At 46.6% G+C, this 23,029-nt stretch overlaps 8 protein-coding genes across 11 annotated transcripts; 4 read left to right on the forward strand and 4 right to left on the reverse strand.

The window, feature by feature from the left end:
- Nucleotides 1-176: 176 nt before the first annotated feature.
- On the reverse strand, nt 177-3,450 carry LOC136186272 (uncharacterized). The gene is made up of 20 exons (XM_065973546.1): nt 3,269-3,450; nt 3,111-3,216; nt 2,929-3,053; nt 2,809-2,872; nt 2,618-2,750; nt 2,459-2,559; nt 2,337-2,407; nt 2,238-2,286; nt 2,101-2,182; nt 2,002-2,052; nt 1,825-1,946; nt 1,646-1,770; nt 1,490-1,597; nt 1,314-1,428; nt 1,109-1,249; nt 952-1,050; nt 745-890; nt 614-695; nt 474-557; nt 177-416 (listed from the first exon to the last, which is right to left on the reverse strand). Exons 1-20 carry the CDS (start codon nt 3,442-3,444, stop codon nt 306-308), a joined length of 2,091 nt encoding a protein of 696 aa, XP_065829618.1. The 5' UTR covers nt 3,445-3,450; the 3' UTR covers nt 177-305.
- A 37-nt stretch (nt 3,451-3,487) lies between these two features.
- On the forward strand, nt 3,488-4,753 carry LOC136186280 (deaminated glutathione amidase-like). The gene is made up of 6 exons (XM_065973554.1): nt 3,488-3,623; nt 3,681-3,836; nt 3,901-4,101; nt 4,159-4,269; nt 4,327-4,428; nt 4,487-4,753. Exons 1-6 carry the CDS (start codon nt 3,507-3,509, stop codon nt 4,643-4,645), a joined length of 846 nt encoding a protein of 281 aa, XP_065829626.1. The 5' UTR covers nt 3,488-3,506; the 3' UTR covers nt 4,646-4,753.
- LOC136186274 (uncharacterized protein C10orf67, mitochondrial-like) lies at nt 4,632-13,137 on the reverse strand. 2 transcript variants are annotated; one of them, XM_065973549.1, is made up of 22 exons: nt 13,014-13,137; nt 12,846-12,966; nt 12,706-12,797; nt 12,592-12,643; nt 12,463-12,537; nt 12,341-12,411; nt 12,163-12,274; nt 11,954-12,098; nt 11,843-11,901; nt 11,728-11,793; nt 11,607-11,672; nt 11,448-11,555; nt 11,304-11,392; nt 11,187-11,252; nt 11,048-11,135; nt 10,938-10,991; nt 10,825-10,880; nt 10,195-10,774; nt 9,622-10,125; nt 7,018-9,565; nt 6,870-6,946; nt 6,635-6,811 (listed from the first exon to the last, which is right to left on the reverse strand). In XM_065973549.1, the coding sequence occupies exons 1-18, from the start codon at nt 13,085-13,087 to the stop codon at nt 10,681-10,683; spliced, it is 1,488 nt and encodes a 495-aa protein (XP_065829621.1). In that variant the 5' UTR covers nt 13,088-13,137; the 3' UTR covers nt 6,635-6,811; nt 6,870-6,946; nt 7,018-9,565; nt 9,622-10,125; nt 10,195-10,680. The 2 variants fall into 2 exon arrangements, with proteins under 2 accessions (XP_065829620.1, XP_065829621.1); XM_065973548.1 differs by lacking the exons at nt 9,622-10,125; nt 10,195-10,774; nt 10,825-10,880; ... (14 more) ...; nt 12,846-12,966; nt 13,014-13,137 and adding an exon at nt 4,632-6,544 and having other exon boundaries at nt 6,603-6,685; nt 6,743-6,811; nt 7,018-7,132.
- LOC136186268 (uncharacterized) lies at nt 6,735-10,663 on the forward strand. The gene is made up of 9 exons (XM_065973539.1): nt 6,735-6,847; nt 7,392-7,450; nt 7,508-9,412; nt 9,474-9,547; nt 9,614-9,728; nt 9,783-10,148; nt 10,219-10,286; nt 10,345-10,462; nt 10,525-10,663. Exons 1-9 carry the CDS (start codon nt 6,769-6,771, stop codon nt 10,579-10,581), a joined length of 2,841 nt encoding a protein of 946 aa, XP_065829611.1. The 5' UTR covers nt 6,735-6,768; the 3' UTR covers nt 10,582-10,663.
- A 325-nt stretch (nt 13,138-13,462) lies between the features above and the next one.
- LOC136186269 (plexin-A4-like) lies at nt 13,463-16,952 on the forward strand. 2 transcript variants are annotated; one of them, XM_065973541.1, is made up of 9 exons: nt 13,463-13,583; nt 13,828-14,915; nt 14,970-15,155; nt 15,207-15,347; nt 15,418-15,530; nt 15,594-15,720; nt 15,774-15,927; nt 15,981-16,083; nt 16,138-16,952. In XM_065973541.1, the coding sequence occupies exons 1-9, from the start codon at nt 13,547-13,549 to the stop codon at nt 16,754-16,756; spliced, it is 2,568 nt and encodes an 855-aa protein (XP_065829613.1). In that variant the 5' UTR covers nt 13,463-13,546; the 3' UTR covers nt 16,757-16,952. The 2 variants fall into 2 exon arrangements, with proteins under 2 accessions (XP_065829613.1, XP_065829612.1); XM_065973540.1 differs by lacking the exon at nt 13,463-13,583 and having other exon boundaries at nt 13,607-14,915.
- Nucleotides 15,202-18,994, reverse strand: LOC136186279 (uncharacterized). The gene is made up of 6 exons (XM_065973553.1): nt 16,876-18,994; nt 16,318-16,821; nt 15,976-16,075; nt 15,737-15,911; nt 15,592-15,687; nt 15,202-15,541 (listed from the first exon to the last, which is right to left on the reverse strand). The coding sequence occupies exon 1, from the start codon at nt 18,100-18,102 to the stop codon at nt 17,050-17,052; it is 1,053 nt and encodes a 350-aa protein (XP_065829625.1). The 5' UTR covers nt 18,103-18,994; the 3' UTR covers nt 15,202-15,541; nt 15,592-15,687; nt 15,737-15,911; nt 15,976-16,075; nt 16,318-16,821; nt 16,876-17,049.
- Nucleotides 18,430-19,215, forward strand: LOC136186281 (heat shock protein 27-like). The gene has a single exon (XM_065973556.1). The coding sequence runs from the start codon at nt 18,497-18,499 to the stop codon at nt 19,034-19,036; it is 540 nt and encodes a 179-aa protein (XP_065829628.1). The 5' UTR covers nt 18,430-18,496; the 3' UTR covers nt 19,037-19,215.
- On the reverse strand, nt 19,141-23,017 carry LOC136186271 (uncharacterized). Of its 2 annotated transcripts, none has more exons than XM_065973544.1 (24): nt 22,941-23,017; nt 22,757-22,888; nt 22,462-22,667; nt 22,309-22,400; nt 21,911-22,262; nt 21,813-21,834; nt 21,729-21,754; nt 21,571-21,669; nt 21,344-21,519; nt 21,247-21,284; nt 21,086-21,193; nt 20,994-21,034; nt 20,808-20,893; nt 20,547-20,755; nt 20,447-20,495; nt 20,329-20,393; nt 20,212-20,273; nt 20,084-20,149; nt 19,930-20,026; nt 19,827-19,869; nt 19,701-19,780; nt 19,567-19,644; nt 19,433-19,510; nt 19,141-19,377 (listed from the first exon to the last, which is right to left on the reverse strand). In XM_065973544.1, the coding sequence occupies exons 1-24, from the start codon at nt 22,965-22,967 to the stop codon at nt 19,255-19,257; spliced, it is 2,355 nt and encodes a 784-aa protein (XP_065829616.1). In that variant the 5' UTR covers nt 22,968-23,017; the 3' UTR covers nt 19,141-19,254. The 2 variants fall into 2 exon arrangements, with proteins under 2 accessions (XP_065829616.1, XP_065829617.1); XM_065973545.1 differs by having other exon boundaries at nt 22,743-22,888.
- Nucleotides 23,018-23,029: the final 12 nt, after the last annotated feature.

Genomic DNA, 23,029 nt, shown 5'->3' on the forward strand with positions numbered 1-23,029 from the left:
TTCGAAAAAGAGCGACAGCGACATTAATGCTGTCCAACTGGAAGATATTGGACCATCGACGAAATAGACTAGATCAGTAGAATAAGGAGATAGTTTTAGTGTGAGATTAGAACAATAACTGTACAGTGAGGCTGAGATGTGAATTTGCTCGTCTCTAGCAGCAATATTCGCTAAAATTTGAGTCAGACACGCCTTCAATTTTGCATGGGCGTTTTGGAACACCGAAAGAGAAATAGCGGGAGGCAAACAGCGAAAGGCAAACCTTAGGGAGGCCTAGTTGTTTATGGCAAGCGCCCGTTCATTTTTCACTTCTCAACTTCGTCGTCATCATCGCCCTTGACATCGCAAGTGAATTCAATTCTATTGATCATGTCCTTCCTTTTCTTCTCGAGAGCGCTTTTCTCCTGGCGCAGAGCCTTAAATGTAAGAGAATCTTGAGCAAAAGCAATCATCTTCTTGAACGTCATCTGTACTTTGATCGATGCAAAGAGCGCTTTTAGCTTGTCCTCTTCAGCAGACAAAGACTTCACATATTTAGCCGAATCCTTCTCGAAATTCTAATAAAGCGCGTCATCACAAGCAAAAAAGCAGTCTGAGATAGAGTAAAATTTACCTTTAGTGCTAGAATATTGTCCCTCAGTCGCGTTTGCGTATCTTTGACATCCCTTACTTCGGCTTCTTTCTCGTAGATAGTTCTGAGTTATGTGTCAATAGCGCATTAGTACACTGAACTAATCTTCTTACTTGGCCTTTTCCATAGCGTTACTTCGAAGACCGATCGTTTCCTTAATCTTGTCATATACCTGATGATCAATGATCTTCTTTGACAGCCACTTCGTCAACGTCTCCTCCCCAACTGAATCTAAGTCAATGGACTCTTCATCTTGAGTCTGTTATAAACGACATATGATCATCTATCGCTGATGAAGTTGGAAACAGTCGAGCACTCACCCCTTCCCTCACATTGAAGACTTTCTTATCCGTCTTTGCAGGCACGATAAATCGAAACTGATAGAATTTGTCCGTAATGTCAACTGGCTCTTCCTCCTCCTGTTAAAAAAAGAAACAAATTAACAAGGCCGTCATCGGGACGAATCATTTTCCATGCCGTGTGCGCCTGCATCAACTCCCATCCATCAAGAAAGAGATGATTCAGCATGAAATCGAGCGTTCGTCCCGATTTGTTGCAAATGCGATACAAGGTACGCTGACGTCGTTTCCTGTAGAGCTTAGCAAAACCTTCCTTAATCTGCACACAAAAAAAGCACACATCAAACAGATACAGCAGGACGGTTCTCTTTGTCAAGAGCCACCTTCACTCTATGAACTCTCAGAACGGAGACGTTGTAATCCACCACGACTTCACAGCTAAGATCAACGGCGTAGGGTATAGGTAACGACTCGTCTCCGGGATGCAGGGTTTGAAAACTAAAAAAACAATACATCCATTTAATAAACCTGCTGACACCCCACCCCAATGAGACTATACACAGCGTCCCCAAGAAATCGAGTTTCGTTCATCACTTGAACGCTACCTCCATCCAAAGTACGTCCGGTTGTGTTTTCAAAAAGAATAGCGCATAGAGGATTGCCTTTTCTAATGGTACGTTTTTCTATTTGAAAATATTTAATTTTAGATTTCTACCTGATGGTTTCATCATATAGGACGACTTTGTGACCCTTCAGTTCCGCTTTCAAAAGCGGAACAACGGCCGACTGCTTGCGCTTTACAGTGACCGGTAAATGAATAGGATAGAAAGACAAGTTGTCCTTAATTAAAAGTTCATTAGAAGACTAACGGATTCAGGGAAAAACGAAATTTGCCTCGGCTGCCATAACAAATTTACGCTGGCTTGTTCTCGTTTGCGGCGCGCTTCGTCCAGATCTTGTCACAAGATTGATGATAGCACCATTGGCAATATTGTAATCAGACAAAGTTCGGCCACCTGAAGGAAAAGGATAGCCAACCTGGAGAAGTATTAGAAATAGCGAGTATTGTACTTTCGAGTTCTTTTCCAGCGTAGATGAGCTTTTGCCTTTCCACTTCAACTCCTGAGAGAAATGCATTTGCGCCAGAAAAAATCAGTTGGGTTGTGTCACCTTTCTGGTTCTTAATTTTGCTCTTCACTTCGTCGATAGTCGTTCTCGGATCAGCACGAACGTAGAAAGACGTCCCCACCAGCTGACGTACGCAAACGCTTAGGAGGTCAACGCGCACGTAGTAGCAGCTCTCTTACCTCTTTGATTTGCAATTCAATTGTTCCCCTGTTTGCACTCGCGCCTGACCTAATATAATAATGATGATAATAAAATAGTATTGTTTCGTGTTCACATACCCGGTGGAAGACGAAGCAAAGAGAGGAGCTCCCACTACTAACGTCAGTTCAACGTCCGTCCAATCTTCTTCCTGCATGCAGAACATCAGATTGTATCTTGATAATATTCATAAACAAAAGACCTGAGTGTTAGTAATGATGGCAAAGCCTTCGAGCTTGAAATCTGAAGGATGATCAGAAAACACGATTCTATATGAACTTTTCCATTCGCCAACTTTCAGTCCTAAGACAAAATCAACTTTTTTCCCCCCCTTGGAACGGTACATTGTATCACGTCAAACCGTATTTGACGAGAAGCTGCTTAGAGTCTCCTATGTCGTGATAAAATATCGTCAGGCGTTGCATGTCGCGTTTCTTTTCTGATCGAAACAGCTCCAGGGCGTGCTGCACGTCGTGACGCACGTCTGCATCGAGCTGAAACGCGCAACACATAAAGAAGTACACGTTGGAGAGGACAACTCTCTAGCCATACAATAGTCAATTTTTCAATTGTCGAAATTTCCATCGACTGCAAAGACGTCCCGTCATCTGTAAGCCTAAAATTTTCCACTATTAGTAAAATTCCAAATCTGCATCTTTGGTTATGTCATACAACGTCACGTGCGGCACAGCTTCAGCTCCGTCTTGTCGGCGCAGCGTCTCGTCGACGCCGAGCACTGTACCCTCCAGACTGTCGCCTGCCTTGAAAACAATCTGAAGCCGAGTGCCTTTGAGAGACTATTCCAAAAAAATCAAATCAGGGAGTTAGACGCAGATGTTCTAAGCATAGTTCACCTGACACAAATCAACCAAAGGATTCGAGCTGCTCAATTGTATGAGAGCCTGAGGCCTGCTCGACTCGTAAGAAATGTTTCCCAGGCCAGATGTATCGTTTTCGGAGCTGAAAAGGAAAGATGTCGTACTTTTTTGTGCAAATTCCATGTCCTTCGTACCGAAACGTGAGCGACTGGAGAACGTCTTTCATATCGGCCTCGCGAAAGTAGAGTTCGATCGAGCCGCGCCCCGAGACGACGGCCTTTCGTTCGAAGACGCCGTAGCCGTTGTTGTACAGCGCAACGGCGCGCACGGGCATGTCAACAGCGGCACCAGACTGTCCTGCAGCAGACATTGTTTGTAGGCGTGGCTTCTAATGAAGTCCCGGTTACTTCTACGTTTCCTTGCAAGGAGACGATGTCACAGGAGAGAAGCCTAGTTGCCCTCACTCAATTCACGGCCACTTCAGATCCCGAGCGCAACTTCGGCGTGATTCGCGATCTTGTTGAGCAGGCGAAAGCGTGCAGAGCCGAAGTGAAGCGAAACGAGCCCGTAGTCAAGGCGACAAGGACGCGTTTTCGTTTCTTGTAGATGGTCTTCGTGCCCGAAGCATTTGATTATATAGGAGAGAGCGGTCGAGAGTCGCTCGCTCTTTCGGAATCGATCGACGGCCCGCGAATGACAAAATACACGCAATTGGCTCGCGACAATCAGATTTGGTTGTCCTTGGGAGGATTTCACGAAAAGGTGGCTAATAATTCAATTAAAAATTTTAAATAAATTAATCAATAATCAATAAATTACCGCGCAGGTTTCCGGTAAAGAACTCATGTACAACACGCACGTCGTCGTCGATTGCAACGGTTCCATTATTTCTAAATACTCAAAGGCGCATCTGTTCGATGTGGATATCAAGGGAAAGGTGTCGCTGAAAGAGAGCGATTATTTCATGCCTGGCAGCGCAATCGTCCCTCCCGTGGAAACACCTGTTGGAAAAATTGGACTAGGAATTGTAAAGATTCAATATCGTTACCTAAGTACGCGGGGGGGTAGCAGTGATTGCTTCTAGTGCTATGACGTACGATTTCCTGAATTGTCGTTGAGTCTTGCAAAGCAAGGTGCAGAGATACTTACCTATCCGTCGGCGTTCACCGTAGCAACGGGACTTGCTCACTGGGAAGTCAGTGTCTATTTCCTATGGCGCTCTGATGGTAGGATCTATTCTCGTTGCATGCAGGTTCTTCTAAGAGCGAGGGCGATTGAGACGCAGTGCTACGTCATAGCTGCCGCTCAGACGGGAAAGCACAATGAGAAGCGGCAATCGTACGGACACTCTATGGTATAGACGCATAAGGCACCTCAGCTTCATTGTCATCCTTTTTTCTTTTCTTTCTTAGGTTGTGGACCCGTGGGGATGCGTCATCGCTCAGTGCCGAGAAGGCACGGGTATCTGTCTAGCGCTGATCGACCGAGCCTACATCAAACAAGTGAAATCGCAGATGCCCGTCAGTGATCATAGGCGCAATGATTTATATACCGAAGTGAAGGCTATATGACGAAGCTTGCACTGCTAGAAAAGACTGTAAGAAAGACAAAAAAAGTGTGTTAGAAAAAAAATCGGTATAAGAGAAAGACGTCAGACGTGTGTCACTCATCCTGACTGTTGAGACTGCCGAGAAAAAAGGTCGCCGCGTGAAAGCGGTAAAATATGACAAGCGGAAAGACGACGGTGAGGAGATGGTGCCACGTGGTCTCCCCGTACACCTCCGATTGAATTTTATATATTGGCGCATCCGAACGAGCATTGTAGACAAGGCCGCAAAAGAAGAAGGTGAAATTCAGCAACGTGATGACGTGGACGGCAACTTCGAGCGTCAATGGCCATTTTGTCCCCGCCGACTTGTGCTTGGCTGCGAGTTCGAGCATGACAAACGTCTGTAACGTTCCCTCGACAGCTTGTATGAATGCAGAGGCTACCGATGCCGCCATAACGTGAGAGGGAACAATGCTTTCGGCGACGGTAAGATTTTCCTCCGGAACTTTCAATGCGTTCGGTTGCGATCCGTTGTTAACTGGATTCTCAGCAATGTAGTGTGGATAGAGTAAGCCGCTGATGGCTATAAACATGGATATAGCCGGCACTGCCATGCCGCTGATTATTGTAATCATTTCCTCGATTTCCAAGTGAACGTGAGTTGATTGGCTTCGTTTCTTTTTATGCTGTTCGATTACCAGTAGGAGAAGAATTAGGAACAGGATCAGCATGACGTCTCCTGTACTTTGAGTCACTAAAAAAGAGAAGCTGTGATGGTCATCCTTCCAGGAGAGACCAACAAAAACAAAAAGTAGAATAAAGACGGCTGCAGTGAGAAAAAGCCCCGCGAAAAAACCGCGAAGGCAAAATTGACCATCTCTCGCAGCTGCTAAGCTCTTAGATCTGGGTCTACCATCAACCGTAATTTCTCCCAGGTTGGTCGTTGATCGCTGTCTTGCGCTGCTCTCTTCAATGCGATCACCGTCACTTGATGCTGGTTCAGAGGTCATTTGATCAAGGGGCTTTGTGATTGTGCAAGGATCTGCTGCGTACTCGCCCCACAAATCAAAGCAGATAGCAACCGTAATTAGAGCATATTCCACTGTCATCGGATAGAGCCACGTCTTCATCAACGTAATGGTGTGAACAGAGTCCTTGCATTGGCCACTTGGCAACGTCTTGTAGAAACGATTCAAGCACTGTCTTTCCCATTCCAACGGATCATCATCTTTCGTTGCTTCACTGGAGAACGTATTGAACCAAATCAATAAGTACACAAGTATGGTGAAAGCTAAAAGAACGGGATACAAAAGCCCATTCATTGGAATGAAAGAGCGATCCTTGAAAATTGTGAAAATCATTGAAAGACACGAAAGAATGACAAAGACTGTTGAAATGTCATAGAACACCTCAACGGCAATGTACGTATCAGCAGTATGTATGATAGTAACGTTGACTCCACTACTGCTGTCCAGACACTGAAACAGTCCAACCGCATCAGAAGCAAAGTTGACGACGGACCCAATGCCAAAAGCGACCCAAAGAAATAGCACAACTTTCCTGGACATAGACAATTTCTGCTTTGATGGTTGCTCAGAGATAAAAGGAACAGGAAAAAGTTGTTGTCGATCATCGGAAGAAGTATCTCTTGCAGGTGGGTCCGCTGGATGGTCTGACGCCCTTTCGCGGAAAGTAAACCACACGTGCCCGAGAACTAAAACCACTTCGAGCGACCCGATCAGTCCTTGAGTTACAGCTGGAGTGACGGTTATGCATGAATTCGACGTCGCATATTGAACGATGAAAATAGGAAAGATGAAAATTCCTGTCGAGAGAAACAGATAGAGAACGCGAACGTGTGACGTCCGAGCATCGGGTTCAGCGGACCCGCGGTGCAACAGTGTCGATCGTTCCGACGTTCCTAACGAATGCAAAAGGCACATCAGCTCGGGAAACGCGCGTCATCGATTTCAAAATACCGGATTGGGACCGTTCTCCTTCTGCCATTTTCCGCTGTTTGCACGGGGAACCGGTGAGGAGGCTACCCAGGAATGTGAAAGCCCTGAGCACGTCAGGGAACGTGCCACCAAAGATTGTGATAATTTATCTCCTCGCTCACCACCAGAGGCACGTGGCAAAGCAGCAATGCCCGGATTTCTCTTCACAAAAGTATTCCCTCTTTATTTCCCTGCGTCCAAGGGGCATCGACCCATGTTTGCTGGAGGTGTGGCTTTGTGTGTATTTACCTCCCCACGCGCGAGTTCGTCCCACCTGGTCCCACCTTTGCCTCTTACAGTTGTAGTTATCGTCAGTCAGTCGATTCCTTTAATTAATTAAGCAGCGAGCAGAAAAAAAGTGCGAGAGACCGTATAGATCTAGAACTACACTAAATACCGTCGTCTGAGAAAAAATGAAGAACGAGTTGGGATCAAGGTGTAATTTGTTCCAATTTTACACTTCGAGGCAAACGTGGAGTATTAAGGCTCTGATGAGAAACTGCGAGAAAGGCTAAAGAGTGCGTTATATAACAGTGACGTCCGGAGAGTCCCCATATTAGGGGATTTCAGAGGACTTCAGGGACTACAGTAGGATTACTTCAGGGACTACAGTAGGATTAGTTAAATATAGATGACACAGCTTCTCGCAGAACAATTGTTGTTGTCCACATGACGTATAGCGAACTAAAAGGTCCCACTATCTCGCTGTAGCAGCTCAGCTGTACCTTTTGTCAATATACTGTGAAGTGTAACGCTATCTTCCTCTTCTAGAACGCGAAAGTCAAAAAGCTTGTAGAGAAAGCTCAGAGAAGCCCACCAGAGCAAAAAAGGTATGACTGTTTGATCCTGTGTTACTATCCTTTAATTAATTAACGGGGGTTTTGAAGGATGACTGGAAGTCATCTGGTACAGAGAGTTGCGGTGGTTTCCTTATTGTTTGCTGTACAGCCCATGTTCTACGTCAAGACGCGGCGGCTAAATGGCCAAATCCTCATTGTTCCAGAGTTGCATCAGGTCAAGGGGAAAAGGAGAAGAGCATTGCTTGGATGTGGTCATGTCCAGTTACACCGAGGTTACTGGATTCACTTCATGAAAGCATTTCCTTGGTTGTTCCATTTGCGGTCAAGGACATAAGCGCCACTGGGAACAATTTTGCAATTCCGTCACTTCTGTTTGCAAAATTCTCCCCAATTCTTACTCGTCCTCGACGCAAGAAGACTGTGCTGTTGTACGGGGGAACCGATGCTCAGCGAAAAATTTGTGAGAAAATGATAGTCAAAGAGAAGCAATTTATTTCCACCACTGTTATGTCATGTTCCCGTGACCCGTTAGAGGAAATTATGACGTGGCTAGGTCTACCGGAATCACCTCTACCGGTACTTAATGACGATCACCTTAAACATTTTGATTTGGCTTTTTCTGAAATTGGGAAAATATGGGATTTTTTCTTGAGTGCTCAACCTTTGACGCTTGATTCGTTTGGGTTAGTCAGCCAAGACATTCTTGACATTGCTTTTGACAGTCTTTGCTCTGAGAACAAAGCTGGGATACTGAAACAACTCTGTGACGTTCAGCTGGTATTTCCACATGATGACAACCAATACGTCATACCAAGCTTGTTATTTGAACGTCAGCCCCCTGCAATTTCGGACTCTTACCGTCTTATCAGTCCATTATGCTTAAAAGTTGGTACTTCACATCTGTCGGCCTTATCAGAGTTGCTCTACATGACATCTTTAAAACTGTGCCACAAGTATCCAAAGAGCGCCAAATTCTTTCATAATGCTGTTAGGATGGAAATTGATACGTTTCATCTTCTTCAAATAAGCCAGGATGAGGAGAGAGGTCAGCTAAAAGCGACTATCCTGGTCAAGACGAGCGATCCGTCTCTTCGAAGTACAAAATCAGCTCAAATCTGCGAAGACGTCAAGCACGCTCTCATGCTACCCGAGTTCACGTTGGGCGTTCAGGAAGACGGCGCAAACGAAACGCGCTTCATCTCTCTGCCGATTCCCCACACCTTGATCATGTCCGACCAGACAGCCTACCTTTGGTCCGGCATGTACGGCCCACCGGGAAATGAAATCGAGAATCACTACGCCGATTTGGATCGTAACATCGCCCTTCGATCCGTCTTGAGTCACCTGAGGCAGCGCGGCTCGCTCAGCGCGGCCGACTACGATCACATCACGTCTCATCAAAGCGCCGATTATCACACCGGTCGTCTACTCAATCTCTTCCAGCAACGAGGCGAAGCCGGCGTCGTGGAGCTCGCCGACGCACTGCGCTCGTCCGGCCAGAGCGATCTCGCCGAATTGATACACAAGTCCGAAGCGACCTCTTTAGCGATCGTTCCGGCGGGTACGCAGGAGAGTCAGGCAGTAGTGGAGGAAACACCCCGACCCACGTTTCCTCGCGACGCGGAGCAGAGCATCGGAATGGGCAGCAACAGACCGTTCCTGTCGCGTACACAACAGACGCCCCTACCCGCGCTACCGTCATCGTCGTTGCAAACGAGCCCCGCAGCGGCGCCGCTTTTTCCGGGTCGTTCTCCGGCCGGTCCTTTGGCGTTGGGCGCCTCGTCGACTCGCGGAAAAGGCGAGCCGACGGTGCAACCCATTTTCGAGGCCAAGTACTACCACGTTGAACGCGGAACGGATTATTTCAACGAGAGGCCTTATCGAGAGGGCGGCAAGCGTTTAGGTTCGGGGTCGTTTGGGACCGTCTACTACGCCCTGTTGCATTCTGAGACCGGTGAGAAGTACGAGGTGGCTGTTAAACGGCTCAAAAAGGTGATTTGGGCGACTTTTCTTTGGGGAGTGGGCGTGGTTACCTTCGGTTTCTTTTTTCAAGGCTTCGTCTTTAAATCTGGCCCAAGTCGAGCTGACCAAGAAGCAGTTTGGTAATGAGATCAATGTACTCTCAAAGTACGCCGCACACAGCTCCTAGACACAGTCGAGCCTCGAGTCATAATATTATTTTTTTCCTTGAAGATACATACACGAGTGCATTGTCTCTCTTGTTGGCTTCTCCAGCGACGGGCCAGAGCTTTGCCTCATCTATGAATATATGGCGAACGGCTCGCTTTCCCATCGGCTCGATTGTCGAGTAAGTAGTTGTTGATATCAAAACTGACTCAACCGTCACCTTGTTTCATCTAAGGACAAGTCACGCCCTCTTCCGTGGCAAACTCGTCTTTCAATTGCTTATGATATTGCCTGTGGTCTCGACTACCTTCACAATGAGTTCAGTCAATCGGTTATTCATCGAGACATTAAATCATCGAATGTCCTTCTGACACTCACCTTCCGAGCGAAAATCAGCGATTTCGGCTTGGCTGTTGTTGCAGGCGATCAGGAGACACTGTCGCCGGCCGGAGGAACGAGTGTGGGCACAAAGCCTTACATGCCTCAAGAAGTGTTTCAAGGCGTGGTCACGACGGCGTTCGACGTCTATGCCTTCGGTATCGTCCTCTATGAACTTGCCACCGGATTGCCTTCTTATTCTTCAAAGAAGAAGCAAGATTTGGTACAAGCCGTAACTTCGTGGTGTTAGTGTATTAATTAATTATTACCTCTGGGTTTTTTCGTTTGTGCAGAAGTCATACGTCGACGAAATTGATGACCAAGGCATTGATCTCCAGAAGATGCTTGATCCCAAAGCAAAGTAGAGGGCTCTACTTAAGATTAAGAAGTCTTTTTTTAAGTATTGAATCTTTATCTAGGTGGCCAAAAGCCGTTAGGAAAGGTGACGGCGAATTGGCATCTGCTGGCCTTGGCCTTCTTGCAATTGCAAAGAGAGCCACAAAAAAAGAATACAAAAATCGAGAAAGAATACATAAGGTTTGAGATCTTATACGTAGTAAGGGCCGTGTTACTACAATTTTAATTCTGCGCTCTTTTAGATTCTTCCTGATTTAAAGGGCCTGGTATTGGCTAATTCACAGCCGCAGGCGGATTGAATAGATGCCTTTTTTTCTTCGTTATGATTTTACTTGTGTTCTCTGTTACTTGCCCATCAGAAGTTGGCACTACGTACATTAACTTACGGCCTCGACTCGCTAGCTGTTTGCGGACGGCACAACAATTATGTGACCCGAGCTTCTTGACGGATCAAACTGCTCATTGGCGTCACCGCCGTCTTGAGCCTCTTGACTAAAAGGAGCGAGTAAAATCATGGGGAACTACTGTATGCTCGTCTCTACCTGAACGTTTCTGTTGAAAAAGGAACGGCTTTTTCGTCAAGCTTCTCAATTCGAGGCTATAAAACATACTGTAGGCGTTTTTTATTGAAAACACTCTTTTGATTCTTTTATACCAGAAGTTTTCTCTTCAACGTCTTTTGAGTTTGAACGGCGTGAGGAGAGTCGTGCTAATCAAGACCGCCACTGCAGAAAATCCGCAAAAAGAATAAACGATTCAACTCACTGCGTAAGTAACAGTTGCGTGGTGAAGCCGCGCCGATTGCCTTTGAAGATTTGACCTCAAGTAGCTTTCGTCTTTAACAGCGTGAAGCCTGAAAGTATAGATAGAAGAGTATTCATCTACGTGCCCACGGGCTACTCACGTTCTCTGAAGCACGGCATATTTCACCTGCCACATTTTGTTCGCTCTCTCTAGCTCAGCCTCGAGTCTGAACCAAAAAATATGATGAGTGATAGTAAAGGGGCGATAGCGTCCTCACTTGGCAATTTTCTCCCTCTGCTCCTGGTCGCTTTTCTGCAGTCGTTTCAGCTCGGCTGCTGCTCCTCCCGCTTCCATTAGTTCCTTTTCCTAAAAATGCAATTCATTGTTTTTTGAAAAGTGCGCGGAAGCACTTCATCTCTACCCTTTTCAGTTTTGCCTCCGTGGCTCGTCGTCTCGCCAGCTCGCCTTCGAAACGACTCTCGTCTTCTCTTCGTCTTCTATCCGCGTCCTGCAGAGCCTCTTCGAAACCCTAAGAAAGCGTTTGTCACAAGACCGAAAACCAGACAATAGCTAGACTCACCTTGCGTCTCGCCTCTTCAATCTTCTTTTCCATTTCATCTCGCAGCACGGCCAGTTGCTTATCTGCCTTTGAAAACGAAACGAGATTCAATAGAGTGATGTGTGAAAGACGAATTAGGTACCAGTTGAGCCGCTGTTCCCGCAGCTTTCGAAGCCTTCTCCTTTTCCCTTTCAGACTGCAACTTCATCTACGGTAATCTATAGTCTTTTGGTCTTTGGGAATACTTCATTATTTACTTTTTCAATGAGAGACGTTTTTTCGTCCAGCTCTTCTTTCAATTCAGTCAATTCATAGCCTATTGGAGGCAGGATTCCGCCGTGTATACATGACTTCCAATAGAAACTGACTGCATCTGTGGATCGTTGTTTCTTTTGCTGCCACTTCGGACTTCGTTTCTTCCAACTCTTTCTCCAGTTCTTCGATTTGAATGCGCAACTCTTCCGCCTCTTCGTACGATATCCCTTCCGGCTCGGTCGAATCAAGGTAGAGTGGCTTGCGTGTGCAAAAGATACAGTGAAATAAAATCAATCACAATACGAGAAAGTGAAGACAATACTTCCTGGTAGTCTTCCACCGCTTCCCTTTCCGACTGACTCTGATGCAGCTGCATTTGAAGCATATGAATGACCGACTCGTTCTGTTGTATAGTCTGCTTCAGATCCTCATTTCTGAGCAAGTCAAATATAGATAAAAGAAACCCACAGCCCATTCACACAGAGAACTTAGCTACACACTTCTTATGAAGAACTTTTAGCTTGGTGTCATGACGGCCAAACTTTCCTGACATCAAGCCATCATAATAAGCCTATGTTTCATTTACAGTGATAAGACGCCCCACCACTATGCCCATCTGTACCTTGTATTCAGCCGCAATGCGACTACAGCAATTGGCCAACTGGGTTCTATAGCTATTCCTCACCATTTGAACTCTCTGCAAACCCAGAGAACAGAATTGTCATCACTCACACGCACATTGAGAATAAACCTCTGCGTGCTGCTTCTCGACGTCGGCAAGTCTATCATTGAGACGGCAGTATCTAGTGTAAATAAAGTCGTATTATAATTTGGAAGTGCTGTCACTGTGAGGGGCCATTTATACAATTCTGATGCTCGCGCGTCCATTCGTGCTTCGTAATCCGCCTGCAAAGCGTGCTTTGCGAAATCGAGATCGCGTTTCGTATTGGAAAAATTCTGCGAATGTGAGATGACATTTTTTTCGGCAGAAAACTTCGTTTCGACCTTTAGTAAAGACTGAAATGCTACGGTGACGTCTTTGATGTCCATAATGTCCGATTGCTCCGTCTGAGAAGCCGCATCTTTGCTGAAGAAACCGATTCGTTCGTTGCTCGCCAGCGACGGCCTATAAGAGAAAGCTTTTATTTGCACATGATACCATTTGTCGCCAACCTATATAGGTCCACTATCCTAGAACCCAATTGTCCGCCTAGAAATGCGGATTCCCGAGTAGTTGCATCGGCCATGTTGACTTGTTATCCGGGAAGTCGCGTTGCTACGGAAAATTTCTTTTGCTGCACTACAAGCCAAGGAGAGCATTTAGGTTCTAATTTTTGTACAGTTAGGTGTCCCATCGAGATTAATGCACGCCTATCCACCGTTCCTTATATAGTGGTGATACCTGTGACCACGTGCTGTGAGTTGACCATGGTGTTTTGGAACGCGACGTTCCTAAAAGACCAGGAACAGCTTTCTATTTCGTATACGACGCGGAGGTCAAAACAACGTCGCTCTTTAGCGGTTTTTAGGGGCACTGCAGCTACTAATGCCGCATCTGTTTGTTATCACAACCGCGGCAGTTCTCGTGATTCCATTAGTAACTCTCTAGTTCCCGTAGTCGACTGCCACCTGGCAGTGTAGCATACAACGCGCTATAGACAACGTCCGGATCAGTCTCCGAAGCCATCATCTGAATCAAACAGTTGATGTCGGGCAGCACGTTGTGTCTCGGGCTACTGACAGGTAAGGGGGGCATCTTTGACAAGAACCCTCGACGTGTACTAAATCCGGATCGTATCTCGAACACTACACTTCTACCTAGCTATACCTATATATAGTCGCGTCTTTGAGAGGGCCTACAAACCTACAGCCACACACTAGGTTCTACGGTAAACACAAGGCCATCCTTAGAATAACATGCTTAATAAATGTATCACGGGGGTCCGGATGTCTGTGGCAAAGCCAAGTATCGGGTGTTCGTCTACAGGATGGATCGTCCTTACCTGTGCAAGCAGCGATGACGCAAATTCAATATGGCAAGCACCTCAAGAGAACGTCCTTCGAACAGCAATCGTTAATCACTTCAACGGAAACGTCTACGTTGGAGCGAAGAACGCCGTGTTTCAGCTCGATCAGAATTTGAATTTGCTCAATACGTTGACGACTGGACCTCTTCGAGATGCGGCCGACTGTTTTCCTCCTAGTTGGAATTTGAAATGCTTCGGTTCTAAAATGACGACGCCAATGCTCGCCGACAACTACGTTCAGATAATTTCCTCGACGTCTTTTAGTCGATTGTTACTTTGTGGAAACCTGAGAGCGGGCTCGTGCGATCTGCACGCGCTGCACAACGTCTCCCTCGTCGTTCTCAATTCGTCGCAGCTCCTAGATCAAGCGCGAAATCAAAGCCAACCTGTCATAGACATGCTCGTTGCGTCGAGGGACGCGGAAGCGAATACTGCGACGGTGAACGCACCGGACTACAGGGGGAGACCGTCGCTCTACGTGGCATCGTATTCGCAAAGGCGCACCGGCAATTATCAACCGCCTACGCTGTCAGTTCGACAATTAACGCGAGGAAGCGAACTGGCTGTGACTAGCAAACTAGAGCTACAAATGTGGGATAAACGTACGGCCGACGCTCGTGCGAGATACGGTTTCACAAGTGGGGAGTTCGTCTACTTTGCTTCGTATCAACAGGGCAACACGGTTCTATCTAGAATTTGTACTAATGATCGGGGAATGGATACGGGTACGTTAAAAGGCTACATGGAGGGCTCGATTCAGTGCCGCGGATCGAAAGAATACAAATTTATGACGTCACAAATGATTTCTAAACCTAGCGCGGATCTCGCTTCGTGGCTCAATGTCAACGTCACCGATGACATTATTGTGGCAACGTTTGCTTCTGATTTTGAAGCGACTGCGGAAAAACCTACAGGAAATAGCGCCGTGTGTCTATTTCCTGCAAATGTGTTAGAGAGAGAATTCAAAGCGAAGCAGCAAGAGTGCATTCAAGGAAAAGGGATAAAGGGCATTCGACGCGAAGGAAAAACGATTCCGTGTGTTGATGCGGTAAGCATCGGGCTCTCTTCACTAAGAATCCCATCACTATAACCTGCCTCTTAGTCACAATTCTGGAATGACAACGCGTGCAGTAGCGAACTATTTAGCCTCACTTTAGAACTGGACACTCCTATTACAGTGAGCCCAATCTACGAGACCAATGACACAGTGCTATCGGCGACTGCTCTACTAACTAACGACGCTACGACCGCTTTATACGTTGGCACAAGCAAGGGAAAAGTATTGAAGGTAGTTAAAGCGCAAAAAGTCTCTAGCGACCACAGGCACCTCTCAATTTAGCTCACAATTAATTTTGATCAAGAGCACACCTCGAACACTGCAGTCAAAGTGACAACAGAAGGCGTGGATCTCAAAGAAGAAATAATTCAGGCTCATACCAGTGCTAACAGACGGCACGTCTATTTTATGTCAAGCAGCAAGGTAAGGTATCGGGGTCACATTGGAAAAAGGGAGAATTTAGGGCAGGTTTCAAGTGCTTGTGTGCTGTTAGGTGGCTAAAATTCCAGCAGTCCAACCTGATGCCGATGATGGGTGCGCCTTGCATTCCGGCTGCCAATCATGTGTTCACAGCGGCTCTTGTGGATACTGCATTCTCGAAAGCGCGTCAGTTGATTCTAAAAAACTACAAATCTAAGAACAAAAGAACATACAGTATGTCTCTCACAGGTGCAGTAAAAGACGTGAAAATTGCCTGTCTGCTGGTTCGAAATACTGGGTTCAAAACGAGCTAGAGTGTCCAAAGTTTGAATGGTTCAGTCCCCTAAATGCATCGTATAAAAACCAGATGACTAAGGTACGAATTGGATCACAGGTTCGTTTTGCATTACTGAACTTTCAGCATCGCAGGTGACAATGAGCGTTGCAAACGTGCCTATCGTTCCGGATGGATCAATAGTCTGCGCCTTTGGTGAACACGCCGAAACGGTCGCTTCATTCGAAGGCAGAACTCAGACGTTCGTCTGTGACTTGCCGCGTGTTCGATCACTTAACAAGACCACAGGTAACGTATGAGTACATCATCTGCCATATTATGATAATTCTTTCTTACACAAGGAACAATATCGGTGCAGGTGTATCTGAAGTTCGTCCCAACCAACGCTGTGATAGCGAGAAGTCAACAGAGGTTTTCGTTCTACGACTGCACGATCCTAAAAGAGTAAGCCAAGCTTCAAGACATAAAAATCTTGAAATTTATACTTGACTACCGCAGTTGTGAGACGTGCGTTCGAAGTGACATGCACTGCCAGTGGTGCTCAAACACAGGACAGTGTCTGAATCACGCCCAGCAAGGGTGCAACGCAAGAAACACATGCAGCGGTGGCGACGGCGCCACAGAACCCCCATCCTCATGGCCCGCGACTCCTACAGTTCCTATCGACCCTTCACTCACCGATTCGCCAGAAAATTCTATTCTCGTCATAGCATTGAGTGCCGGTATGGCCGTCCTATGTGGCGCTCTGATTATTGTCACTGCATTACTGATCGGTTCACGACGACACCGAGAAGGTCACTATTCCGTTAATCCCGGCTCGACGTTGACAAGCACAAGCCGTAGTCGTAGTAGTCGCAACGATGCCGACGCTACTTCGTCCGCTTTTGGTCTTCAGGGTAGTATTGGTTCGAGTCGCCTCGAAGTTTTTGACGAAGTGCCTGAGTTGCCGACGTTTGGTGGACGAAGAAATGCGCAGGTCGTCTCTCCGAAGATTAGCGTGACGTCGGACGGATACCAGCGTCCTATTGACGTCATAAATCAACTTCGAGTGAAAGAAAAGCAGTCGGTCGTTGAAGACGGCTACGACAAGTTACGCTTCACTATGACTAACCTTTAGTTTACCTTTAGTTTACTCTGCAGGACGATAAACTTGTACAATGAATCCGTTTTGAATAATGATGCCTGCACATGAATATGTTTCTGTTCGTTTTGGGACTTTCTACAGTTGATTTGTACCTTTGAACGTTTACCTGCCGCAATTGAGAATTTTCGTACACTGCTGCACAAAAATTAAAATGACAAGTGACTTGCCTAGGATATTCAAAGCATTATTTCACCAGCTAAGTTACTACTGTACGTCACAAAAATCATATCACAATCACCCTCCTGCCTCTATCAGTACGGCGTGCACTAGTAGTCTAACGACGTTTCAGGAAAGAGTAGAGTGCTTTCGCCGCCCTCAGGCGTTGTCATCTCACTTCCATTATCTGATCTAAACAGCGCCCCCCTAAGACTGATCAGCATCGGTTTTGTCACAAGTGTGTACAAAAACGGATTTAGCACAGCCAGAAATGGAGTCGAAAGAGCGACGACCATCTCGAAACTACGAAACAGCTCTGAATCGAAGCTGGCATATTCAGTCTTGTTGCGCATAATATAGATGTCAGATCCGACATTGATAGAAACGACGCCCGCCGTTACGAAGATGACAACGCCCAGTCTTAGAATAACAGGTTTAGCTTGAGTTCTCTGTCTGCCAGTGGACCATCGACAAAGCAAAACGATGACGCCAAGATACGAAACGGCGATCAAGCCAGTGAAGGCGACGAAAGTTGAAAGGACAGCTATGCTTTTACCTTGACCAATCGCGTCGTGAGACCAACACATAATCCAGTTCATTGTGCGGTTACGAACGCTACTTGACCACGTCAATTCGTCTCGAAAATACTTTGCAGTCGCCCCAGTAAGCACGACACCTATTACCCATTCGGCTATCAAAATTCCAATGACAAATGACCTTTTTGTGCTTCTCTTGTAACAGCACAGCTCCTTCAGGCCGAGCGCCGCAATCGTTGCACATACGGAGCCCGTCAATCTAGACGAAAATCGGTACGTCGCGCTTGACACGGAGCAAAGGCTCGCCGTTAGCAAACTGGGCTCATCCAGCCAATCACCAATTGTCAATAAGGCGGAGAGATAGATGAGGTGGCTCACTGCCACGAGACAGTCGGAAATCGCCAAGTTTATGATGACAATGGAAAGATTCGTTACTCGACTGCGATTGACTCGCCAAATTATGACGCCAACGTTGCAGATAATAGCCAGTCCAGATACAATCCACAACGTCAGTTTCACCCACGGTTCGTTCGTAGTGCAGTATCTCAAATAGGAGAAGAACAATCTGGAATTGTTCGAGTTTTCGAACGAAACGTTGAGCGTGTAATTGAAGCAAGAAGACGACATGCAGCTATGAAGGCAGACTGAGGTGTATATCAGATACAGAGCCGCGCGTATGGTATGCAGTGGAAAATGGTACGTCTCACGCGATGATCTGCCCACTTTTCGATATCTATCGCGATATCGAAAATGCTATTCAGATCGACGGATGTTCTCACATCCGTTCCTGTCCGCTCGGGGGAGAGGTCGACCAGAAATATCTAGAACCATCTACGTGGGCGTTACCACTCTACAACGATCTAGAACGTTCGGTCATATCTATGGTTCGGTCCTTGCTGACTGAAACCGGTACAAACTGGTCTCGGCCCTGCAGTATATAAATACCGAACTCTCAGAGCCTGTGATACCAGGTCAAGCCGAATAGGGTGCACACACTTACTGTACGATCGAGTAGGTCTCAATGGCTCTCATCAACGTCTTCGACTGGGATGATCCGTGGCTGCTGAGCGGCGGCCATCGACCGGGCAGCCTCTTCTCGACGGTCGATCGTTCGATGCGCAACATGGAGCGCGATATGCGCAGTCTCGAACGCCAGTTCGACGGACTCCAGCGTCACTGGGGCCACCATCTTCCGGCGAGCGGCGGACACGTTCACTCGATGCTCCAGGGAAACGCCATCCAGCCGACTATCGTCGACGAGGGCGACGGCACGAAGAAGCTCCACTGGAGCTTCGACGTGAGCGGGTTCAAGCCGGAAGACGTGAGCATTCGCACGCAGAACGGCAAGCTCGAGGTGAAAGCGAAGCACGAGGATAAGTCCGATCATCACGAGCACGTTCGCGAGTTCACGCGCATTGTTAACATCCCGGAGGGCGCTGGATTGGAGGGAATGGCGAGCAAGTTGAACGACAAAGGATTGCTGACAATTGAAGCCCCGTATACGCCCCCTGCCATCGAACAGAAGGCCACGGAAACGGTCATACCGGTTCAGCACGAATAAGCAATAAGAAAGATGACAAACATTTAATTTTCTGACCTTTGCATGCTTCATGTGACGTGTTTTTGCCGTCTTTTCTTTGCTCTTGTTCTTTGTGTTCGTTAGCCTGACGCAGAAAGACATATCCAAATTAAACACATTTATCACTTGCAGAAGTGACAATAAAAAAATACTGTAACAATCGTGTATAAAAGTAAAAAATAGAAACTAAAATATCGCCATCACTTGGTCTGAGGAGGCGTCTCTTTCTGGCCTGCAAGAAAATCGCGAAGGTTCGCAATGACGAGAGGCTGTCTCTTGCTGACGTAATTTACGAGAACAGCAGGAAGCCGACCAGGATCAACCTGCAATAGAACAAAACGATTACAAACTCAAAACAATTGCAAAGGGAAAATTCGCCTGAATCAGATAATACACTTTGCAGACGGTCTTTCCCTCCAATTCGACAGACTCAATCTGCCAACCAGCATTGAAAACCTAACGTTTGGGAATATTTCTGCACACTAAAACACGTCCGCTGATAATCACTTCACCTTTGCTCTGCCTAAGCCGGGCGTAGTTGGGCACTGCTCGTGGTCAATCGATCTGTACACGACAAACCTTCTACGTCCCTATCAAAATCAGAATTTATAATATTATACAGAAGTAAAGAAGTGCTCTGCATTACATTGTTCTTCTCGTAAGCCAGGACGCACATGTCGCGCTGTTGTTTCACCAGACAGTGCTTAGCTTCCATTACTATAAGACCTGAAAGACCGAGTCACAAAATAGGCTGGTAAAAAAGACGTCTTACCAACGCTGATCTTTGCTGAAATCTGCTCTATGAGTTCTGCTTTCTAATCAAAAACACAGTGCTTGACAGTCGAATTAAAGCCGAGTATATTAGACGACCGTACCTTGGTCATTGGATCAAAGTCTAGTCTGCTTAGAGGATTTCTAAGAATTTGCCACACATCATTCAAATCGGCATCAATGTAACCATAACCGAGAAAGCTGTGAAGAAGGAGCATCAACACAATTACCTAAACTTTCTTACAGCAATAGGAATACCTGATTATGGCTCTCCCAGGTATAACCTTTCTGTATACTGTAACGTCTTTTTCTTTATGGTATTTTCTTGATTAGGACAAAAAAATCCCCCATTCATCAAACCGAGTGACCCGAGTAAACGCTGTTACTTCCATGATCCTTTTGAGGAAGTTGAAGATCTGCTTCGGACAATCGCCTTCAATTCTAGAACCTTAAGCCAAAAAAATAATATCAAGAGGACGTCTTGTCGTCTGCAGTAAAATCACCTCTCTGAGAAGCCTTGATGCGACTTCGTTTCCCAGCGTCTCATAGTCTATTCGTTTCTGTTCCCCTAAGTAAAAAATAATCGAACCCCAAAAAACATATTGATCAAAAGTATCCTACATGTCACCGGAAAAATGCGTCGATCACTCATTGGCTCAGCCCCAACATGCTAACAAAAATCCAAAGACTATTTAGCCACTTTACTAATTCAGCCACGTACATCTAACGAGGACGGTTCTACGCCCAAGCTGGACAGCGACTGGAACGGCGAGGCTGCCATATCAACTGACGACTCCATTGCCGATGTTTGGCTGTAGACTTCCTGATTACACGTCGGCAACGTGCCGAAGAGTTTCTCGAGGTTGTCGCGAATTGAGGCAAGGCAGTGGGGCTCCGACGGTATTGCATCAGGTTCGCCATCATCAGCGGCTGAGGGAAAGTTTCGAAGCAAAAGAAACGAGCCCCGAAAATGCTCTCTCACCGTCCTGGGGAAGACGACTGATGCTGTGGATTTTGCAGTCTGTACCTGTTCCTTCGATGACAAATCCACAGTCAAGTCGGAGAGACCTATGACAAAGCAAATAAATATCTGATCAAGATAACTCTCTAATCACTTTGCAGCACATTATATATTCAAGGGCACATTAAACATGCCTACTCCTTTTACCTTCGAAAGTCTGGATCTACGGGGCAATTGGAGTGAGCGACCTACGTTGCCAATATCTAGCGCATTGTCGTTAATTTTCCAAGGCTGCCTACTGATCGTTCTGATATAACCCCGAGTCCTTCAATTTCGTGAGCGCCCGTCAATACGCAATAGTCTTGTCCGCGTACAGGCCAAGTGGGCTTGTACGTGAGGTGAACGATCTATGAAAGAGCCTTTCTTTTCGTATGACTACGCAAACGCAAAAGACTTCTACTTTGGCTACGCAGTCCGGCACTTCTTCTACAACTTCAGCTAAGAGAAAATGACGTCATTATAAAAAACGAATAATTCTCTCCCTTGATCTCCATTACCCGAGTCAAAAAGCCCATTCCATTGACACTGATGCGTCGGCTCCTGAATGTACTCCATGGCAAATTTCCACGGCACTTTCACATTCGGAGCCGTGCAGACGACGCAGCACGTTGAACGCTCGTCAGGGTACTGTTCAAAGAGCGACTGCTTCCGACTCTGAACTACTTCAATGTTTCTGCAAAGCGCAGCGTAAGATAGAAGGCAACAACAAAAAAAATATATATACTCTATCGGCCCCATGTCGTCCCACTCGCCGCCCGACGCCGACGTCTGTTTCCACGTCTCCAGCACTCGTTCGGCCGATTCGCGACACAAGGCTTCATATCTGCATGAAACGGCGATTTCAAATAAACACCGGGACGGACGCCAATCGATCTGTATTACCTCATTTTAAACTGTTGCTGATAAGCCTGCAGAGGTGCAAGAAAGTGTCTCATCCGCACACCATCAAACCCTATAATCCCATACCTCTTCTTTGTCCTCGATGACACTAAAAAAATACAATAATTTAGCTGCCGTCTTTATCTCAATGTTATAAGGAGACAATACGTTCTCCCACTTCTCACTCTTTATCGATTTTGAAGATATCAATTCCGGGTTCGTCCGCTTCGAATAGAGCAACTGACGAGGCCCCAGGCGCATTCAATGATTCGAACTCCACGCTATTCTCGAATCCAAAAAAATTGACTTTGCGAGTTGGACTGACGCTACTTGATGCCGAATTGATTGGCAACGAAATGCTACGCTCTGAACTGAACCGATCTCGTCTTGACTCCAACGACTCAGCTGTCACCAAGCGAATTTCAAGATAATCCTTCATTGAGGCGAGCTGACGGGTAGGACTAGGCAATGACGTTGTAGTCAGATCCTCGGTATTGGACAAAAAGACGAGAGTGATCAAGGAGCGAGTTGACTCGCCTATCAGGTACAAGAAGTAAAAGGAAAAGAAATCCCAATCACGTACCTTCAAAAGTTTCAATGTGCCAGTATTCCGTCAAGAAGTTTTCGTGGATGATGAGCGCCCAGCACAGCAGTTCATTCTGATAGCAATAGTACCTGGAAAAGAAGTCCTATTAATTAATTAACAGTATCTAATTATTAGTGAACTTCTTTCTACCTTTGTCCTTCGATTTCTTCAGGCTCTTCCGTCTCGTCCGCGCGTCGCCTCGTCGAGACGATCGTGTCCGTAAAAATCGATCCTTCCTGATTTGGTTCGCTCGACGGAACTTCGGCGGCGTGCGACGAAAGACTCGATTTCGAGAGAAGCTGATTCCACTGACCAAGGTGATTCAGAGACAGCGAACACACTTCCGACAACAAGTCCTACGCGAATCGACACTCCCATCAGACGGGGAGACAAAATTAGGGAGGGGTTTCTACGCTACGTGTTTGTACTACTCGTTCAATCCTACCAGACTCGTTCCCGGCACGATCGCCTGGCTGGCTACGGCTTCGCGTCCCGAATTGAGCGGCTTTCGCCACACGCGAAGTCCGTTGTCGATTCCGCAGAGATTCCATCCCTTCTGCGCTTCGATCGGAAAGGACTGCAGCAAAGAGAAGGTTTGTAATACGTCGTTACTCTAAACAACGGCGAACCTCCACGAACGAGTCGCGAATGTCCATCGTCGACCTCCCCTCACGTCGGAAAAGAATTAGTGGGAGGAGCGAGATTGCAGTTCCCGGCA

Source organism: Oscarella lobularis, chromosome 4 (genome assembly GCF_947507565.1).
Source record: "Oscarella lobularis chromosome 4, ooOscLobu1.1, whole genome shotgun sequence".
Lineage (NCBI taxonomy): Eukaryota > Metazoa > Porifera > Homoscleromorpha > Homosclerophorida > Oscarellidae > Oscarella > Oscarella lobularis.

Bases quoted from the DNA above. Each gene is read 5' to 3' on its own strand.
- LOC136186272 (XM_065973546.1), bottom strand. From the start codon at position 3,444: ATGTCTGCTGCAGGACAGTCTGGTGCCGCTGTTGACATGCCCGTGCGC. The intron at 3,217-3,268 runs GTACGAAGGACA...TTTCCTTTTCAG, and splicing joins CTCCAGTCGCTCACGTTTCG to CTCCGAAAACGATACATCTG. The intron at 558-613 runs GTAAATTTTACT...GCGCTTTATTAG, and splicing joins ACAATATTCTAGCACTAAAG to AATTTCGAGAAGGATTCGGC.
- LOC136186280 (XM_065973554.1), top strand. From the start codon at position 3,507: ATGTCACAGGAGAGAAGCCTAGTTGCCCTCACTCAATTCACGGCCACT. The intron at 3,624-3,680 runs GTGAAGCGAAAC...CGTTTCTTGTAG, and splicing joins CGAAAGCGTGCAGAGCCGAA to ATGGTCTTCGTGCCCGAAGC. The intron at 4,102-4,158 runs GTAAAGATTCAA...GATTGCTTCTAG, and splicing joins GAAAAATTGGACTAGGAATT to TGCTATGACGTACGATTTCC.
- LOC136186274 (XM_065973548.1), bottom strand. From the start codon at position 6,630: ATGGCAGAAGGAGAACGGTCCCAATCCG. The intron at 6,545-6,602 runs GTATTTTGAAAT...TGCATTCGTTAG, and splicing joins AGGAGAACGGTCCCAATCCG to GAACGTCGGAACGATCGACA.
- LOC136186268 (XM_065973539.1), top strand. From the start codon at position 6,769: ATGCCCGGATTTCTCTTCACAAAAGTATTCCCTCTTTATTTCCCTGCG. The intron at 7,451-7,507 runs GTATGACTGTTT...GGGGTTTTGAAG, and splicing joins AGCCCACCAGAGCAAAAAAG to GATGACTGGAAGTCATCTGG. The intron at 9,548-9,613 runs GTACGCCGCACA...TTTTCCTTGAAG, and splicing joins GAGATCAATGTACTCTCAAA to ATACATACACGAGTGCATTG.
- LOC136186269 (XM_065973540.1), top strand. From the start codon at position 13,758: ATGCTTAATAAATGTATCACGGGGGTCCGGATGTCTGTGGCAAAGCCA. The intron at 14,916-14,969 runs GTAAGCATCGGG...CCTGCCTCTTAG, and splicing joins CGATTCCGTGTGTTGATGCG to TCACAATTCTGGAATGACAA. The intron at 15,348-15,417 runs GTAAGGTATCGG...GTGTGCTGTTAG, and splicing joins ATTTTATGTCAAGCAGCAAG to GTGGCTAAAATTCCAGCAGT.
- LOC136186279 (XM_065973553.1), bottom strand. From the start codon at position 18,102: ATGTCGTCTTCTTGCTTCAATTACACGCTCAACGTTTCGTTCGAAAAC.
- LOC136186281 (XM_065973556.1), top strand. From the start codon at position 18,497: ATGGCTCTCATCAACGTCTTCGACTGGGATGATCCGTGGCTGCTGAGC.
- LOC136186271 (XM_065973544.1), bottom strand. From the start codon at position 22,967: ATGGACATTCGCGACTCGTTCGTGGAG. The intron at 21,194-21,246 runs GTAGAAGTCTTT...GCTCTTTCATAG, and splicing joins TGCCGGACTGCGTAGCCAAA to ATCGTTCACCTCACGTACAA. The intron at 20,394-20,446 runs GTAGGATACTTT...TTTTTTACTTAG, and splicing joins ACGCATTTTTCCGGTGACAT to GGGAACAGAAACGAATAGAC.